The 21,614-nt window shown below is 32.6% G+C and overlaps 1 protein-coding gene across 1 annotated transcript in view; it reads right to left on the minus strand.

The window, feature by feature from the left end:
- Positions 1–21,614, minus strand: part of LOC140445523 (uncharacterized) — a 297,375-nt gene that overhangs the window by 245,949 nt on the left and 29,812 nt on the right. The window contains exons 2-3 of the mRNA XM_072537615.1: positions 19,517–19,684; positions 9,438–9,611 (exon numbers count right to left, since the gene is read on the minus strand). Coding sequence (XP_072393716.1) covers positions 9,438–9,611; positions 19,517–19,684 — 342 coding nt within the window. The remainder of the gene's footprint in view (positions 1–9,437; positions 9,612–19,516; positions 19,685–21,614) is intronic.

Consider the following 21,614-nt stretch of genomic DNA (forward strand, 5'->3'; position numbering starts at 1 on the left):
TCAGATATTACGATTTCTATGTCGTCGATCGCGGTATTAGTCGATTTAATAAATTTATTATATAGCTCGATCGAGCTGTCAACAGAGGGGTTTGATGATTCGGCTAAATCATTCTCTTCTTCTTCTTGTGTTGTCACCTGCGTGACAACACTTTCTGGGGGGGGGGGGAATATCACTCATATTGCCGTAAGGCAGTGAACAAATAGTTCATAAGATATAAGAAAATTCTACTTAGACGACTCTGTTTTTTTTCCACCGACTGACCGCTGTCAGTACGGCTTACTGGGTGCCGTCCCAGGTACCTCGCGGTAGTTCACTCCCTGTATTCACAGTGAGGGATCCTCTTCCTGTTTCTCACACCTCAGGAGCAGGGGCCGTTTCTGTCCGACCTTGTCAAATGTCAAGGCCTTACAGTGTCATCCCTGACGACACACTGAGGTGATCCCGAATTCTTCGCAAACGCGAAGCTATTATAGCCTCCGCGAGGAGCCTATAAAAACAGCTCCTCGACGGTTTAACTAGTAACTACCTCGCATCCGCTTTTCGCTAATATGTAGGACAAGTGCCTATGCCACACTCGGTGTCTTACCCACCGGGAGCTGAGAAGCTCCGTTGACAATAGGTCAGTCGCCCCCACCTAAGCACGCTTCTCTCTCACGTCCGTACTGTTCGGCTGCTCGAGTCGAACTCACTAAACTTTAACTCCTAGAAGGTATGCTTATATACAAAAATTATTATGTACTAGAATATTCTGGCGTAGTTCACGTCTAATTCGTTCGAAGCGCCTCGGCAAGCGCTATGGAAAATGCCATCGATTGTGTATTCGAGAATCCTTCTAAGAATTATGACGCATACTATGCATCGGAGATGGGGTATTTCGTTACAATATTCATTATCTTTGAGTCCAATATGTGCCTTAACCCAAATAAATTTTATATTAAAGTCAGAGTCTGCTAAGTATTTTAATTGATCCTTTATTAAAAAATATAAGGATTACTAAATGTTTTGGGCAAACAAGTGTTTTTTATGTTCTGTAGAACTGAAAGACAGTCTGAAAGAATTAACGATTTTTTAATATAAGAGTTTTTAAAGTATTTTAAAGCTTCTAATATGGCCAATGATTCCGCCGAGAAACTCATTGGAAAGTTTGTACTTAAATTCAGAACCTCCTGTGGGTATAAAATACGCACAGCCAGTTCCTTCTATTGATTTAGATGCGTCTGTGTATATAACTGTGGCATCACTATAACAGTTCAAAACAGATCTCAAAATATTATTGCTCATTTTTTTGTTGTCACTGTATGTGGGTATTATAACTTCAGTTTTATGGAAGAGAGCAAAGAAGTCTAAATTTTTGTCCACTTTGCCTTTTCTTCTTAGCGCTATCAAGCTTGTTGTTTTTATTTCCTTCCAATGTTTGTTTCCGTTCTGCTTTTCTCTCCTTTATTTTTTGTAATTTAATCCCTTCATTAGAAATTTTATTTTCAGTCTCATTTTCAACATTTTTTGTATTTCCTCCTTTTGATTATTTATATTTCCTTTAAATATATTTATGGGCTCTTTTCTACCACAGACTAACTTTATATCAGATAAAATATTTATGCGTGTGCCTGTAATATTCTTTTTATCTTTTTGGCTATAAGTATTGTTATTAGCTTTAACAGTATCATCGGCAGTCTTTTTGTTCTCGTCATTTCCCCTACTTTCACCAACCATATTTTCATGAGTTCTAGATGCTGCACCTTTATTTGAAACTAATCTTATATCTTCTTTTCCATCTTCAGTCGAATGAGTCCAGCTTTCTGATTTGCTTTCATACAAAGTTTCCGTAAATTCTTAAGACTATTTTGCTAAACTCAGATTCATTGATTTGAACTTTTTTATCTCTCTTAATTATTATCTATCTTAACTTATTCCCTCTCCTGTGCTTGAATTATGCTAGTGTCTTGTGAATTGTTAGCAATAAATTCTGTTACTTCTTTTATTCCTATATCATTGTTTGTACCAAAATAGGTAATGTCATCGAATTGGATAGGCACCTGGTCCATAACTGATTCCGTTAAATTGAGTAAGGGTTCAGTACCATTTAAGACACTGTTTCCTATTTTTGTTTCATCGTTACATTGATCATTAAAAAAGAATTTTAAAACTTAATGGGTGCTAACAAAATCCTGATTGGATGGTTTCCTCGGCTTGTTCTAATTCATTAGTGTTTGTTTACCTCTTTTCTAAAAATTCCGTTTCTTCTGCATGATATATTTGGTGTAGTTGATGGCGTTGGGGTCCAACGGATATAAACCGCAGCGTCTGAAGCCATTCCTTATTATTTCTGCATTTATTGATTGTTCAAATGCTCTTTGAAATAATGGGGCAAATGTAACTTTTGTGACATAATTGTTAGTGGCTTGCTTATGTTCTCGTATAATTCTTTTCCAAGCAGTTTTAAGCGGCTTGAACAAGGCGACGTTGCAAGGTTGCAATACGTCAGTTACATTTGGTGATAGACAATACATAACTAGTTGCTTCTCCTTACAAAATTCGTATAATTCGACACTAATGTGAGATTTATGGCCATCTAGGAATAATATCACTGGCAACTGTATTTTGTTTTAAATTTTCCAGGGATAAAAACAATTTACGATGTATTCATAAAATGTCTCCGACACCATCCAGCCAGAATCAGATTACCCTATGAAGAAATTACTAGGCATAGACATAGCCACATCTCTCGGAAGTCGTTTATATGGTACAATTACTAGTGGAGGGATAGAAACTCCGGATGCTGAAAAATTGCAAAGCACAGTAATACTCTCCTTTTCATTGCCACTACTTAGGTTATAGGCATCTTTGAAACCCTTTGGTCCTAAGAGATTGCTTGTCTTAGGATAAAACTGTACACCGGTTTCGTCAGCATTATAAATTCTTGTTGGTTTTGAAATAATGTGTTCAAAGCCCTCATTATGAAGGTAATCTTTTAGACCGTCAAATCAATTTCTTTAAGACTATTCAGTAACTGAAGCCCGCGCTTTAGAAATAATTTCAGTATTTCGTTTCGCAATAGCTGGCCTTTTACGCAAAAAAAGCTGCAACCACTTTTTTCCTGGTTTACCGCCAGTAAAATTAGTGATTCTGTTACAGTCTCTTAAAATAAAATTGACTGCATTTTGTACCAAGTTTCGCTTTTACAATTATCCAGTCCTCTAGTCTTTTTTCTTCGTATTTCGTAAGTGTAGCTGTGGGTCCCATTTTACGAATTAGTGGAGTAATACATCTTATTTTGTTATTCAAAGTTGCTTTTGCATGTTTTGCTGTTGAGATCATTTGTTACTTCTTGTAGCCATGTAGATCTTGGTCTTTCACGTCTTCTTTTACCAGCTGATGTCCATTCCAATATTGAAAATATTGTCGTAGATGGTCCTGATTTCCATATATGTCCTAGCCATTTTGCCCTTTGCTGTGTTATTTTACAAACTATATCCTCTTTAATTTCGTTTAGTAGTTCATTATTCGTTTTTTGTCTATATTGGTTTTCATTAATTTTTATGGGTTCTAGTATTGCTCTTAGTATTTTCCTTTCTAGTATTCTAAGGTCTTCCTCTTGTTTTTTTGTCATGCTAAGGGTTTCGGCAGCATACATCATAGTCGGTCGAATTATTGTTTTATATATCTTCATTTTCGATTTCTGGCTCAGTAATTTATTTTTTAGAAGTTTTTTATTTGCATGGTATATATTATTTGCTGTAATTATCCTTTCTTTAATTTCTGTTTCCCTTTCTCCATTGTTTGTTCTTAATATTCCCAAATACTTAAACTTGTCTACTTCTTCAAATATATATTCTCCCAGTCTAGTCTTTTTGTTTTCATATTTTTTGTCAAATCTCATTATTTTTGTTTTTTTTTATTTATTACTAAGCCCATTACTTTCCCTTCTGCTGCCAATTCTTTAACATACTTTCCATTCTTTTTCTGTTCTTTGTTATTAACACAATATCGTCGACATATGCTATTATTTGTCCCTCTCTCGTTCTAAGTGTACCTTTGTTGATTTTTCTGACTATATATTCCAGGGCAAGATTAAACAGAGCTGCAGATAATGAATCTCCTTGACTACACCTTTATTTATAACAAATTCTGTGTCCCCTTCTTGTGTTTTTACAGTGACTGCAGTTTTGCTCATTGTCATTTTTATTAATCGTCTTAATTTGTTGTGTATTCTTATTTCTCTCATAGCTGTAAGTAATTTCGCTCTGTTTATTGAATCAAATGCTTGTTGGAAGTCTATAAAAAGCAATTCAATTTCTATTTTATATCCATAAGCTTTCTCCATAATTTGCTTTACCGTATGTATGGCATCTGTTGTTGACTTTCCCCTAATAAATTCGCATTGATACTGTCCCATGATATTTGTAGTCTCTTCGGCCAGTCTTCGTTGTATTAAGGTTGACATGATTTTATACGCTGTGTTTAATATTGTCTGTCCTCTACAATTATTACACATTTGTTGGTCTCCTTTTTTATGGACTGTGATAATTTGTCCTTTGTGCCATTCTTCTGGCATCTTTTCTTCGTCTCATATGACTTTTATTAATTGGTAATTTTTTTTCTCTGAGTTCATTTCCACCATATTTTATAAGTTTCATGTTTATACCGTCTATACCTGGTGCTTTACCGTTGCGACTACTGTTTATAATTTCCTCAACTTCATCTTTCGTTGAATTTTCTAGCTCGGTTTCTATCATCTTCGTCTCTTCTTCCACGTTTTCATTTAAGTCTTGGTCCTCTTGTACTGTTAATAATTCATTAAAATAATCAGTCCAGATTTCTTTAAACTCTGTCATTTTCTGATACTTTTCCATTTCTATCCTTTATGCCTTTTATCTTTTCTTTAAAGGTTTTGTTCTGCTCGCTAATTTTCTTATAACATACTTTTATGTTTCTGTTTGTGTTTTCTTTTTCTATTTCATTTTTCTTATCATTTAACCAGGTTCGTTTAATTTTCCTTATTTGTTTCTTACATTCTGTCCTTAATTTGTTGTATTCTTCTTTATATTCTTGTCTATTTGTTCTGATCCACTTTTGTCTTATTTCTATCTTCTTTTTTAACATGTTATGACAGTCTTGATTATACTATTCTTCTTTTTTCTTCTTTTTCTTCGTTCTCTCTATCCCTACATATTCAGAAGCTGTTTCATTAATACATTTTTTTATATTTCTCCATTCTGTTTCAACATCCTCTGTATGTTTACAGTATTCCTTCAGTTTTTTGCTTATATATTCTGCATATTTAATTCTTCTATCTGTAGCATTCAGTTTTTCTATGTACCATTTGTCCTGTCTTGTTTTTTAGCGTTCTTTTGACTTTTTGTCTTAACGTTGCGGTAACCATGAAATGGTCTGTGTCTGCATGTGCACCTCTGTATGTTCTCACGTCTGTTATCGATGTTTGCTTTCTCTTTGTGATCAGTATATGGTCTATTTGGGACCATGTTTTTTAGTCTGGTGAGATCCATATTACTTTGTGGTATACAGGGTGTGCAAATTTTGTACTACTGACAATCATATTGGTGCTAGTTGCTAAGTCGCAGAATCTTTGACCATTATCATTTGTTTTTTCATGTAATGTATATTTACCTGCAACTTGCCTATCTGGGCGTTAAAATCTCCTATTACCAGAATTGTGTCTTCTTTGGGTAAAGACTCAATTTCTTGTTCCAGTTTCTGATAAATGTTACCTTTTCCTCTGCTATAGCACTTTCAGTTGGTGCATATACCTTTATGATGGATATATTAAATGGTTTGGCGTTAATTCTCAGGTATGCTATGCGCTCATTTATTGGTTTAAATTGCGTAATATTATTTTGTATTTTTCCCGTAGTTATAAATGCAACTCCGTATTGACCTTGTTTTCATGCCCAGAGTAGTGTAATGTGTAATTTTTTTATTTATTTCTCCTTGACCTGACCATCTAATTTCTTGAATTACTGCAACATCAATTCCGTATCTATCCAGCTCTGGGACAATCTCTTGCACTTTTCCTGTTTCAAGCATTGTTCTGATATTCCACGTACTTACTTTTACTTGCTCGTGTTTTTTAATTTTTTTGTTATGTTTATTTATGTACGTATGTTTCATTATTTTTTCTTGAGATTTCATATTGTTTTTCTTTGCCATTTCGTATTTCGTTTCTTGTTGGGTATCCGATATTTCTTGTTGTATCAGTTTTTTGACGTCCCTTGTTTATCTTTTTCCAACTCTTTTTTTTTTTTCTTTATTCCATTTCCATATGTCCCCGTTAATATTTAATTTTTGATAGCCAACTCGGATGTTCTTACCTTTAAGTTTTTCTAATTTTCCAATTTTCTGTATTTCCTGTTGTATCTTCATCTCTTCGTGCGTTAGATCATCATTAATGTATATTTCTGGCTTCGTTGATCTTAAGGCCATATGACACCATGCATTTTCTTGTATCATTTCTTATATCGTTTCTGATATAACAAAAAAATGGATAGTGTCATATAAGCGTATAAGTTCTTATATCAGAAACGATACAAGAATTTGTGTCCGCTGCAGTTTCTTGTACAAGAAATGCGCCAATTTGTGCGCAAAGCCGCAAAAGCAAAAACGTAAAACTTCTATCATAATGGCGACTGGAGGAGAACTTTGATATACAATTAGACCAAGCAGACATCAGAGAAAAGTGCCCACTAACGATAACCAAGATTAGAACAGCAGTGGCCAAATTGAAAAACAATAAATCACAGGGATTTGGATCAAATAGCATCGGAACTACTGAATGTAGGGGGAGATGTATTACTAAAAACAATACATAACCGCTTTAAAAATTCGTGATGAGTTTAAAGATTATTTTATATCTCCAAATAAGAGAGTAGAATTTCAAGAGCACGCAACCAAATTATTTATTATTTCTGTCTTCCATTACAGCCTGTTGAATATGTTCAAAAATTGTGGTTTCCAATTTAGTTTTAATATTGGGACATTTTATTTCTTTCATTTTTGAACCACAGTATTTTAAAAAATAATCAGTAGCATCTGGCTTGGGGTCCTCAGGTACTGCAGTTCTATTTTTATATATGTCGAAATTTCGACCAATCATGTGCCGAATCACATACAACTTCCGATAAAAGAACTTGCATAGTGTCATACAGAGCACAAATGTACGTGCAAGAAACGATACAAGAAAACATAAATAACTTTCTATATCAGAAACGATATAAGAAATGATACAAGAAAATGCATAGTGTCATACGGCCTTTAGTTTGTTTTTATTCCGCATAATTTTTATTTTTTCATTTCTGTCTTTTGTTTTTATAAGACATGTTTTTTCACCTAGTTTGTAAGCTTCTTCAATTTTTACTTGTATGCCCAATTCTTTTTCCATAAAATTAGTCATGGTCTTGTTAAGTTCATTTGGATCATTTGTATCCATCGACAGTCCTTGGACTATAACATTGTTAGCTTTTCTTTTTTTCTCGAGCTGTTCTATCTTTATCTTTACTATATTTAGTTCCTGTTTAATTTCGTTATTTTCTTTCTTTAGCTGTTGGTTACTTTGTTTGAATCCATTTATTTCTTCTTTCAATTCACGGATTTCATTTTTGTAGTCTCGCTGTTCTTCTTTTATTCCTTTTACCTCTTCGGTTAGGTATTTTGTTTGTTCCGTTAAATTTTGCATCATTTTTAAGAGTTGATCAATTTTGCTCTCATCTTTCTGTTGTTTGAGAGGGGTTCTGGTGATTTTCATGCTCTTGTTGAAAATATCTCCTTCACTTTCCTTTCGACTTCTCTTTTTGCTGTCCTCTGAAGTATAATCATCGTTGCTATCCATTTTTTTGTTCCTCTTTAGATGCTTTTTCTTCTACTTTCCTATTTATCTCGTATTTACTCTATAATAGCAAGCGATAAGCTCTAATTATCCAGTCGACCCGTCGGAAGCTCTAGAACTTCTCAAGCAATAATTGAGTATAAGTTTAAAGAGTTGAAAAAATAAATTAAAAAACAAAAATTATCTAAGTTCTGTAGTCGATAGTCAGTTCTATTATGATATTACTTGATATAAATCAAAGTTTTGCTCTATTTAAGTGTGAAATACGTGAACTTTATCACAATTTTATAATAAATTATATAAAAATTACAAACAATTATAAAATTTCAAGTCCGATTCTGCAAGGTTAATGATTGTTCACTGATTTTATCGCCTGAGTTAAGAGCAAGTTTTTATTTTAGAAATAAATGGCTTTGCTATCAATTTAACCTTAATTCAATAATTAATTTCTATTATTTTAATACTTACAGTATATTCAGGTCACACCATTTTTTTACACTATTCAATACCACATACTTTACCTGTGCACTCAAAAGCTATTAATTATCCTAATTATTATAACTAGTGTTAAAATATTTAGGATAAACGAATGACGCAAATCTAAACTTGAAATCCACACGATGATGAAAATTCATGCTCGCGTACAAATCTGATAGAACTGGGCATGTGTCTGACAAGAAATCTACAATGATATTGTTTATTTGTTGTGAGTCTGTAGCCAGCATAGACTGAATATTAAATGGTTCATACATTTTAAATTTCATTTTATTTTTGTAGAGAGAGTTTGAATGCTGTTGAAGAAAACATTTAAAAAAGGATGTGATCAAGATCACCCAGTTTACCGCAATGTTTGCAATTATCGTCTTCAATCAAATTTATTTTGAATAAATGACTTAGATAATACGCATGTTTAAGATCATTTTTTGTAATTTTAAAACATTTAACGTTAGTTTTTTTTTGTATAGACTCTGTCAAGTGGGTCTGATCTAAAAATCCTAGTTGGCACCCAAGAGAAGAGCTAGGCCCTAACCCGGGAATGGGCAATTCCAATTTGTTGATTAAAAAACTGTCCCCCAGGCAACCAAATGGGTAATCGCTGATCGACAAACAGTTCCCTATGCTAATGGAGTAGAAGAAAGGGTTACTTTTGCCGCTGACCCTAATTTTGTGTAGTCACCAGCATTTGTTTGTGTACCTACCGCCTGACTCTCATTTTCAAGACTTTTCTATGATTTTTCAGTAAAATGATGTAACTTTTCTATATAATTTACCGGTTTTCACATTTATTATTTAAAATCAAACAGCGGTCCTACATTGTCTATAAGTAACAAATTACGTTTAAGCTTTTGCATATTTAGTTTATTACATATTGTTATCACAAAATTTATAAAAAGCAGTTGTTAGATACATGTACCAAAGAGTGTCTTTGGGAAAATCTTTCTCTGACCTACGCTTGGATATCTGATCGATGATAGAAATAAACGATTAAAAAAAAGAGAAAAAGAAGCACAAAGGTCAATACATAATTATATGTAATACCTTTTTAATAAATAAACTATACACTATTAAAAAAATACAAAAATTATATACTTACCTATACAGGTAGGTACATTGTTACTCCATATTGTACCATTACAGTAAATATCTTTAGGGCCATTTAAATAGTTACCAGCTTTACAGAAAAAATGCTGAACTGCGCCACTATGAGTTGGATAAATTAAAATGTTACCATTAGTGTTTTGTTGGGATAGGGATTTGCACGTTGGACCTTAAACCAAACATTAATATTTTATTTCAATACACAATAAAGACTAATTTCGAGTACATGGTGTAAATTATTACTTTTAAATCAGTATCTCAAAAGTGTAACGTATTTAACTATAACATTTCTACTAACATTCTTACCTAACAATCTTCCTTCTTGTTCTTCAAACAGGGATATAATACTCATGATCATTGTATATATATATATATATATATATATATATATATATATATATATATATATATATATATATTGTTGTGGTATTCAAAATTGAAGAGAAAAAGACTATTAAATGTACGATGAAATCAATATTTCAGAGATTATAGAAAGTAAAAATACTCCGAACTGCCTGGAATTAACCAAAGGTAATTGTGGGGGCCTTGTAATTGGCTCCCTATATTCGAGGGTTGGAAATCTTTTGATTCCAAGCCTTACTTCAAAGGACTTGTGAATGGATGTATCTCGATAGGTTTGGTTCTTCAGTGACCGTTGAAGGATAAGGATTGTTAATATGAGCAAATATAGCTCCAGAGAAATAAAATCACCTTTAGTTTATCGATTTATAATTAACTTATTTTTAGAGTAGACAAGCCTCAACACGGCTCTAGCTGACTATACAGTATCAAATAATTCTTTCTTTATCACACGTAAAAGAGAAAACCGTATTTATGAGAAAAATGCCCGCGTTTCGGCGTAGAGAAATATTTATATATGAATTGAGAGTGAATTTAAAATGCAATGCCTCAAGGGCGATCTGTGAGAACGAACTAACAAAAAATACTTGGTGCGTAAAAGTGTAGATTACCCCTCTTGTATTTAGGTGTGAAAACTATTTAAGAGGCTGTGGTGGCGCCAACAAGTCGGCTATCCCGAGCAACTTGATATTAGTGAATATTTTACTTATTCTACACTAAGAAAAGTGTAAAGAATTATATTTTTATTTTATATTTTAAAATGATATGTTCATTTCTGGAACATAGACTGCCCGCGTTGAAGTATTTACTTCAAAACGAAAGAAAGAGTGATTTGAGAAAGTAAACAAACTTAACTTAAATGTAATTTAAGAAATAACTATTCCTAAACTAGAGTAATACATATAAATGTGACAAAATTTAAAATTTTAATTTTCTACTTGGTCCACAGGAAGAGGACAGAGTTTTGTAATGGGTCTGTTAAAATATCCATCTCTAGTCTTTATTTTAACACTACGGACCTTATCGTCCTTACCAATAAACAATTCAACAATTCTTGCCAATGGCCAGTATAGGGGTGGAACTTTATCTTCCTTTAATAGAACTAAGTCGTTAACTTCAAGATTCTTCTGTGGTGTTAACCACTTGGGGCGATTCTGAAGTTGATTAAGGTAATCAATTTTCCAGCGTTTGGCAAATGATTGCTGAATCTTCATGTAGTTTTGCCAAATTGTTAATTTATTGTCAGGCATTTCCGTCACTATATCTTCAGGAAATGACGTAATTGGTTTTCCTATTAGGAAATGTCCTGGAGAAAATGTGTTAAAGTCATTTGGATCATTTGACATAGCACAAAGAGGGCGTGAGTTTAGTACTGCTTCTATTTGTGCGAGAACTGTGCTAAAGGCTTCAAAAGTTAAAGTGGTATTGCCTAAAAGCCTTAAAATGTGATATTTGGCACGTTTTATGGCTGCCTCCCAAATTTCACCATGATGCGGAGAATGGGCTACAATAAATTTCCATTGGATTTCAGAAGAGGAGAGAAAATTGAATATGGACTCAGAGGTTTCCTTTTGTTTAAGAAATAGTGCAACTTCCCTCAACTGATTTCTAGCTCCTAGAAAATTAGTGGCGTTATCTGAGTAGATAATTTGTGGACAGCCTCTCCTACTGATGAATCTTTTTAAAGCAAGTAAGAAACTTTCGGTGGAGAGACCTGTGACTAATTCGATGTGCACTGCACGAGTAACCATACATACGAACAACGCTATGTAGGATTTTATTTTTGGAGCCTTTCTTAAATTGGAGCTTTTTATAAGAAATGGACCACCAAAGTCTAGACCAACATTGGTAAATGGAGGGGAGAAACATGAACGTTCCCGTGGTAAATTAGCCATTAACTGTGTGGCTGTCTTTGCTTTAAATTTAAAACAATCGTGACATTTATTAATTATTCTTTTAGTTTCTTTGAGACCATTTAGATACCAATATCTTAAACGAAAATTGGAAAGAGTATTTTGAGGGCCTGCATGACATAATCTTATATGTTCTCTATGCAGCATTAATTTTACTATGTGATTATGAGAGGGTAGAAGTAATGGGTACTTCTGTTCATATGGGACGTCTGAGTACCTTAGACGACCACCTACACGAATCATTTGCTGATTATCTATGAATGGGTTGAGTTTTAAAATTGTTCTATTTGAAATTATCTCCTTATTTTTAAGACAAGAAAATTGTCGAAAAAAATGTGCCTTTTGCAAAAGTTTTATTATTAAATTTTCAGCATTTTTTAATTCTGAAACAGAGAAGGATCCAACATATTTTTCATTTGGAAACTTGAAATTGTGAATGTACCTGAGAATAAGTGCGATACTGCGTTGTAGTTTTGAGAAGTTTGAAAATTTGAGAGATAAATTTTCAATGAAACTTATTGGACTATTTTCTTTTCCTCGGGTATTTTACTTACATTTGGTTTTGAATCATAAGAAGTTAAATCTAAGTCATAATTAAGTAGAAATGAGGGACCTTGAAACCAAAATTTTGAGTTTAGAAGTTCAGGAGCAGACATGCCTCTTGACGCAATATCTGCGGGGTTTTGTTTTGACTTTATATATCGCCACTTAAATTGTGGGTTTCCTTGTATTTCAGAAACTCTATTTGCAACAAACTGTGACCATCTCGAGCTATGTGAGCCTAACCAAGCAAGTACGATTTCTGAGTCCGTCCAGCAGTTTATTGAGTCTATTTGAGGTAATTTATTATTTAGAATTCCAACTATTCTTTTAGTGAGTTTGCTGCATAAAACAGCACCCATAAGTTCTAACTTAGGTAAAGTTCATGTTTTTATTGGAGCTACCCTACTTTTAGAGGTGATGAGTGTGGAAGAGACATTTCTTGAGCTATAAGTAACTCTAATATATATGCAGCTGGCGTATGCCTTTTCACTAGCGTCGGAAAATGCGTGTATTTGTATACTACATATATAATTTTCAATAAAACAAGGTCTGTGAATTTTTAAATGTTTTAGTGCTGAAATATGTTTGAGAAAATTTAACCATTCATTAAAGAGTCTAGAGTCTAAACTTTCATTCCACTGAATTTTTGAAAGCCAAATTTTTTGAATTATTATTTTTGCAGTTACTATTACAGGATAAATTAATCCCTTGGGGTCGAAAAAACTTGCGATTATCGAGAGCACTTGTCTCTTAGTGTAGGAATCTTTTAATTCGATTTCTGGTACTGAAATAGAGAAACTATCTAATTTAGAGTCCCAACAAAGACCTAATATTTTATTGGAATGATTTTCTGAAGATATAACATACGTAGAGTCAGTTGAAAATTGTGAAATGTTTTCTAAAAATTGTGGTGAATTTGAACACCATTTGTGAAGAGATATGCCTGCCTTTTGTAGCAGTGCAGTGATTTGCTCATGCGCAAGTGTGAGTGTTTCAATACTATTTGTACCATATAGTATGTCATCAATATAGCAAAAATTAATGAGCATATCATGAGCGAGAGGATATTCTTCCTTATGCATGTTTGCGAGTTCAATTAAACATCGTGTGCTAAGGAAGGTAGCTGGTTTCGTTCCATAGGTAACCGTTTCCAATTGTATACATTTTAACGGCTCCGAGGGAGAGTTGCGCCACAAAATATTTAATAAGAAAGTTTGGTTGGGGTTTATTCTGATTTGTCTAAACATCTTTTTTATATCAGATGTGAATACATACTTGAAGAGTCTAAAGTTGACTAAAGTGTCAAATAGTTCTGGTTGTGTGGTATAACCCTTTAACATAATATCATTAAGGCTAAAACCAGAAGTGGTTTTTATGGATGCGTCAAAAACTACGCGCAAACGAGTTGTGAGAGAAGTGTCTTTTTCTACACTGTGGTGAGGCAAGAAATATTTGTTTTCTGAGTGTACATTCTGCAGAGACAACGGAACATATTTTGCATGTCCTAATTCAACATACTCATCTATAAAAGATTTATATTGTTTGTAAAGAGAATCATTTTTTGAGAATTTGTTCTCCAAATTTAGAAATCGCCTTAGCGCCATTTGGAAAGAGTCGCCCAATTTATTATTTTCATTAGGCGTGCATAGGGGTAAATCTACTTGGAACTGTCCATTCGGTAGGATTTGTGTTGTGGCTTTAAATATTTTCTCAGCCTTTTCATCATCAGGACTTAAATGCTTTATTTCGGGAACTTCTTCAATGTCCCAAAACCTTTGGAGAAGATTATTTATATTTTCTTCTTCAGTGTGAGATTGAACAAATAAAGAAATATGATTCGAGTGTGAATAGTTACAGTTTGAGTGAGAGTGCATCTTTTTCTTAGATGAAACTTGTGGAGATAGGTTACCGAACATGACATATCCTAAATGAGTGTTTTGAAGCACTGGAAGACCTGCTCCAATATGAATTAAACCATCCTTTAATAGATCACAGTAAATTTCTGCACCTAATAAGAGATCGATTCTCCCTGGGGAGGAGTAAGAGGGATCACTGAGCTTTATGCCATCTGGTATTTTTATTTTGCTACGATCTAGAGGTACCTGAGGTATTTTACACGTAATATTACCAAAACTGCACATGATACTTCAAATTTCATATCATTGTTTTTATATGGGAAAAATTCAATGTTTACCATTTCATTTAAGATGGAACAATTTTGAGAGATTGTGGAAATTTGTAATCTTTTATTAGTGGTAGAGTAATTTAGTTTATTTACTAAATCCTTTGTTGCAAAGCTCGATTGAGATCCATTATCGAGAAGACATCTTGCGTGTACAGGTTGTCCACTTTTAGAGTAAATTGTTACCAGCGCTGTGGCTAGCAAAACTTCGTTTTTTGGATTGAAAGTTGAGAGAGAAGAGATGCAAGATGAATTTTGACTTTGCGTGTCTGAGAGTAGACAATTTTCATTTGTCTGAGTGCTTAAGTGAGTAGAAGTGTTTGGTGATTCATTATATGAATGTGGAGATTTAATTGTTTGAGTAACTTGGGCATTATTACTCCTTTGAGGAGCATGAAAATGACTTTGAGAGATATGTGGTGCACTATGGCGAGTTTGTGAATCACCCTGTATACTTGCGGAGGATTGAGAGGTTTGTGGTGCATTAAAGCGTGATTGTTGCCTATTGGCGTGACTTTGATTACCATCATGTGAATTTGAAGCACTTTGATTGCTTCGAGTGGGAGAGAATAAATTATTTTGATGAGTGTGAGAAAAATTATTTTCTTCATGCAGAAGTGTATTGTGCTTTTTATTGCAAATTTTACATGTGTATTTAGAGATGCATTTATCAGTAAAATGCTTAGTGCCAAAACAGTTTCTGCAAAGCTGTGCTTGCTCTACAAAATTAAACCTTTCTCGAGAATTTGTGTCTTTAAATAAGTTACACTGATATATTTTATGACCAGTTTGTTTACAAAATATGCAATTTTCATAGCTTGATTTATTATTATTTATAGTGGAAATATGAGCAGTTTTTTGAGTGACTTTATTACTAAACTTTGACTGAGTTTCAGTGTAATTAAGTTTCTCTAAAACATCACATCTTTTTTCTAGAAATTCAAAAAATTGTTTGAGTGTTGGAACATTCTTAGAACCTACTTCATATTCAAAAGCCTTGTGAGAAGCAAAATCTATTTTTTCTAAAAATATTTCTATTAAAAGGAGGTCCCAATGTTCAATTGGAACTTCGAGATTACTAAGAGCTTGAAGCGTTTGCTTCGTGTGTACAAGAAAATCTCTTAGTACCTGAGGAGTGCATTTAACTAGAGATTGAGACTTTAACAGCTTTTTTATAAGAGTACTAATCACTCGTGATTTGTCATCATATCTTTCTTTTAGGGTTTTTATAGCGATAGCAAAATTTGCATCTACTACTTCGATACTGCTAATTAAAGTATAAAGGTTCTCCTTTGAGGAAGGATTTTAAATATATAAACTTTTGTACATTATTTAAACTTGAATTGTTTGTGATCAGAGTTTCAAATAGTTAAAAGAATTCATTGAATTCTGAGAAATTTCCGGTAAAGGTTTTCATGCTAATTTCAGGCAGCCTCGCACTGGAAACAGCATTATTATTTGAGCTAGGTGCTTTATTTTCTGTTAAATTTAATTCTATTATTTTTCTTTGCAAACCTTTGAGTGTGTTGAAGTATTTTTCTTCAACATTTGCTCGATCAGCTGATTGTTGGTCACTGTCATCAGTCTGTTCGATTTCTAATTGAATTTGTTCATATTGTGTGAAAAAATTAAAAAGTTTTTCTTTTCTATTTTCAAAATCAAGTATTTCGTTTTCTGTGTCTTTATTGGCTATAAACCATTCTGAGATACGTGTAATTGATGCTTTAAGTGATTTGCGCTTTTTCTTTAAAGCTTCCATTTTTTATTTAAAGTGAATTTATTTGCAAATATATGCTGAGCGAGAAATAAGAGTGAATGATTTTGTTTAGTGTAAATGTCTTTTTTAACTAAGACGCGATTTTAATTTTAATAGAGTATTTTTATTAGAGTGATAAATAAATATTTTTCTTGAGAGCGGGCTGTGAGACAATCTGTATAATAAATAATTGTCAGCTATCTTTAGCGATATTGAGAAGAAAGATCTGTTCTCAAATCAAAGCCATTAGTTAATATAAATATTAATAAACAAATAAAAGTCGAGACAAATATCTACCAAATATAAATGTGTGCATGCAGTGACTATAGAAATATATAGAAAGAGTTTTAACCTCACCAAATGTTTTTCAAGTATCCAATTTAATTACCGCTGTCGCTTACCAGCACATAACGCACTTTTCACAAAACACACGTGTCTAATCTTGAACGAAGGTCAACTTGTGCAATCTTTCTTCTAGGGACGAGAAACCATTATTCTTTCTTCCTGTTGCTCTCCGGCGTGTGTAATCCTTTTCTTTCTTCAGTCCTGTTTCATCAAATAATCTGTGCTCGATAGGACCACGAATGAGGGGGCCTTGTAATTGGCTCCCTATATTCGAGGGTTGGAAATCTTTTGATTCCAAGCCTTACTTCAAAGGACTTGTGAATGGATGTATCTCGATAGGTTTGGTTCTTCAGTGACCGTTGAAGGATAAGGATTGTTAATATGAGCAAATATAGCTCCAGAGAAATAAAATCACCTTTAGTTTATCGATTTATAATTAACTTATTTTTAGAGTAGACAAGCCTCAACACGGCTCTAGCTGACTATACAGTATCAAATAATTCTTTCTTTATCACACGTAAAAGAGAAAACCGTATTTATGAGAAAAATGCCCGCGTTTCGGCGTAGAGAAATATTTATATATGAATTGAGAGTGAATTTAAAATGCGATGCCTCAAGGGCGATCTGTGAGAACGAACTAACAAAAAATACTTGGTGCGTAAAAGTGTAGATTACCCCTCTTGTATTTATACTTATATTTTACTTATTCTACACTAAGAAAAGTGTAAAGAATTATATTTTTATTTTATATTTTAAAATGATATGTTCATTTCTGGAACAGTAATCTTAGTCATAAATAATCTTTTGTATAAATATAACAAGTGGATAGTGCGGGTACAATGAATAGAAGTTAACGATGGTTTTTTCCCATAAGTCATAAAGTGTTCCGTAATCCGGGTTTGCGCCATGAACAGGACAATAAAAATAGTTAATAAGTAAATGATTTTTCGGAATCTGTAAATACCCAGTATAAATTAAGTGTCCTTGTAGAAATATTATGAATTAGGAAAGTTTGTAGGTATTTCTGATTTTATGTGGGGAGTGGTATGCAAATTTCTGATTGGCCGAGAATTTGGAAAGTGGTGATATGGGCGTGTATAATGAGAGGTTGGATGGATGGATAGATGAGATGAGAGAGTTAGTTAGTTCCAGTTTCTTAAAGTGAACGGTTGGTTTTCGAGTTGGTCTCCAAGGGTCCTAAGTGATAAAGAATAAGTTGTGAGTTGGTGAAGTAAGTATGTCCGACGATAGTTGATCTGGTACAAATTTGTAAGTAAACTTTTCCTACTTGTATTCTACGTATCGCTGTTTATTTCGGAACGAGAGATTAAGTTTGGCGAGAGGAAAAGAGGCTGGCATCATTGGAAAGGTACGTGCATTCGAAGAAGAGCATTGAAGACACTAAATTGCAATATCTTGTTTAATATTGCAAATTACATAGGAGGCTGCTGAGAAGTGATAGTTAATTTTGCATTGAACGAGGAATTGAACAACTCAAGGCAGAGGAAGCGTTTCAACGGGAGAAACATTCATAATATATTCAATTTGAGAGTTTTGGGTCAAATAATATTATATCATATTAGTAACGTGTGAATAAGTTGTCGATAGTCGAAGGAGATCAAATTTGTTCTGAGAGGGGACACGGAGCTGTGGAGAAAATTGAATTGGATAATTCATACAAATTTTTCTTGGTACAATCGATATATCAAAATTGCATTAAGAAGGACACTGAATATTATTTGATTTGTTTATGTAGAATAATAAGCTGGATTTTAGATTGTAATTGTATTATATTATCCATGCATTATTGAAGGTTCACGTACGTAGAACGAATTTTGTTTGATAAACATTGTATGCTAATAATTTTTGGAGGTATGTTAATCAGTTTTATTACATTATTTTCATATGTTATTATGTTGTTTTATTCCGTTATTCTTTGGACCTAACCCATCAGCTGTAAAGTATAGATATTGAAGCACGAGTAAAACCTGAGATAACAAAATTGAAAGGTGTGATATTAATCATAAATCAAAAATTTTAATAATGTTTTATATATATTTTTTGTAAAGTTTTAAAATTAAAATTCTTGATATCACATTAATATATATATATATATATATATATATATATATATATATATATATATATATATATAATAAAACAATAGGATGATAACAGCTGATAATTCACTGGCCTTAATTTTGCCTATCTTCACGGGAGGTACCCTTTCATTCTTCATTTTAACGAGCATTTATGTACTTGTTCACTATAGCGTTGAATTATGCATATTAGTTAGGTCTGCCTTCGTCAATATCTCAAACAATCTTTTTAAGGGTACTGTATCATAGGCCTTCTCTAAGTCAACGAAAATTAAATAGTTTGGTAGATTTCTGGATGTTCTTTTGTCTATAATTTTTTGAAGTTTAAATATATTATTAACACAAGATCTGTCAGTACCTACAGAATCCACTCTAATCTTTTATTTCTTTATATTGGTTTTCGATTTCTTTTTTTTTCTCCCATTTTTTGTGAATAGAGCTTATATGTGGCAAGCTCCATTCTTCTAAAATATTTTCTTGTTTGATTAGAAATTTATTAAAGATCTCCGCCAGCAATTCTATTAGTATTGACGATCCGGGTTTTATAAATTTAATGGGGATATTTTCAAGTCCTGTGGCTTTCCCGTTTTTCATTTTCCTTAAGGTTCATCTTATCTCGTCCACAATGATTGGTTGTAGTTCGTCTATTGGATCTCTATAATTTATTTCGCAATGTGTTCTTACTTACGTCAATAGGAATTTGTAATATACTTTGCACTTTGACATACATATGGGGTTTAATCTCCTTAACGATCATTGTAAATGATGAAAATATGGAAAAATATACAATCAATATCATACACAACTATGCATTTATGAAGCCAAAAGTTTTATTCACAAAAATATTTGATCTAAAAATGGTTGGATTTTACTTACGCACACATTTTGGAATTTCTGGATCCCATTTACCACGAGTACACGTACTGAGTTTTTCTCCTGCCAATAAAAACCCCCTCACGCAAAAAAATTTGGCTACTCTTCCTCTAGCTCTTCGTCTAGCTAATCCATTTTGTAGATCTATAGGTGGACACATATGCAGATTTTCTAAAAAGATACAGATACATTATATTTTTATTAGTTTTTGACATAATTAATTTATAATTAAGCAACCAATTGTCTTTAATTCTATCATGTTGAATATTTATTATAATGTGTATTAAACTTTTGTTTTTATAATATTCTTACATACATGTTTTTTAATTAAGAAATTTTAAGTATTACTGAAAATCTGTAACTGTTTCACTGTTAATTAGACCAGGGAAATAAGCAAAAAAGTACTCTGTTTGTGACACTCGTCCGGCCAGGCAACCGACAGTTGTTTTGAGTAGTATGGTCATCTATAACAAGAACCTATATGTTTCCTGCAGTCGATCTTTTTTTTTTATTTAAAGAGACAAAGTCGCATCCACCCATAGCGACATTCCTGTAACATTTGTAATAATATTAAATTTAACATTTGTAACAATTAATTAAGTTAAATTTTGTGTAACATATTTATACAGCTTCAGGTTATTTGGCAAATTGTAAAAGTGTCTTTGATTTACATATATTTAGGACAGTCTATCAAGAAGTGCTTTATACTGTCTACTGTATTGCATGTTTAGCATTTTGGAGGTTCACTATTTGAGAAGAGATAGGCGTGAGTATACCTACAGTGTCCAAGTGGTTGACGTGTAATAATAGTTTGGCATTTTCTACTTTTGGCTGTGGACTTCCATGAAAAAATGTCACTTTTGATGGTTCTGAGTTTCGAACTATTTCACGCACTTAACACCTTATTTTTGAAATAAACTTTTAGATCGCCTCCGACACTCCGACCCTGTACACCTACTAAAACAGGTATATTGGTCTTTACTAAAAGCGGTTATTTTGCTGGTAAAACTGGATTTGTTTATTGACAACAATAACAAATAATTGCAATTTGCTGACATTAATGCTAATTTAACTGGATATTATGTAAAGAGTTTGTACACTTACAGTTTATTTCAATATATCACTGAGATTCACAATTTATAACTTATATTAAACTTTGTTAATGTTAAAAATATTCGGAGCCCACATTGAATACAACATTATAGTTATCGATGCAGAACCGAACTCCAGTCGATTTTTTTGACTTAATTAATTATTAACAAATTAGAGTCAAAAAACGGTAAATTTTCGCTTTTTTCGTCTATCAGCAAAAAGTAAACCGTTTGAAACAAATTTGAGAAGAAAAGAAACCTATTAGTCATACAAAATCCTTTAAAATGGCGTTTTCTAAACCTTTCTATCCTTATTTGTTACTTAGAAAGTTGCAAAACAAGTCAAAAATTTCGGTTTTTTATAAATGGTAATAACTTTTTTTAAAATTAACTTATAACCTTTATATTATACACAATGTTGGGTCTTGTGTTGCTTAAAATAAGATCAACAGTTTAAGTTGATCGATCAAAGAGTTTAAAAGTTATTTTCCGTTGACCGTCCATTTATGATCAATTTTAACACCCTCAAAATCATTGATTAATGACCCCTATTAATGAATGATTTTCTATTAATGAACGATTTTATTATAGGCAACACAACATACATTGCTTGCATAAATTAATTAAACGCTCTGAGATTGGCAGTGACCTGTGGTGTAGGCAACCAAACATATACCTATTTATAAACCCACTAAAAAATTAATTTAAAATGAAGTCGCCGATGTTAGTACTTACTATCTGTCATTGTATGTCATTATTTACTTTATTGTTTAAAATTCTGTGTATTTGAAAAATCAAAGGATGGATATTGACGAAGAGTTTAATTTAACTCCACCAGAATTTAACTTCTTCTATCACAGAATTTACAGAGGTCCAAGAAGACTTAAATATAAATTTGTCAAAATGCTATACAGCAGATAATTATTTATCAATATCTTCCTTTAATTTCAGTAATTGTACCATTTCGAATATTAATGTTTACTATAATAAAACTACCACTAAGGAAACTT

The sequence above is a fragment of the Diabrotica undecimpunctata genome, chromosome 7 (genome assembly GCF_040954645.1).
Source record: "Diabrotica undecimpunctata isolate CICGRU chromosome 7, icDiaUnde3, whole genome shotgun sequence".
NCBI classification, from domain to species: Eukaryota; Metazoa; Arthropoda; class Insecta; order Coleoptera; family Chrysomelidae; genus Diabrotica; species Diabrotica undecimpunctata.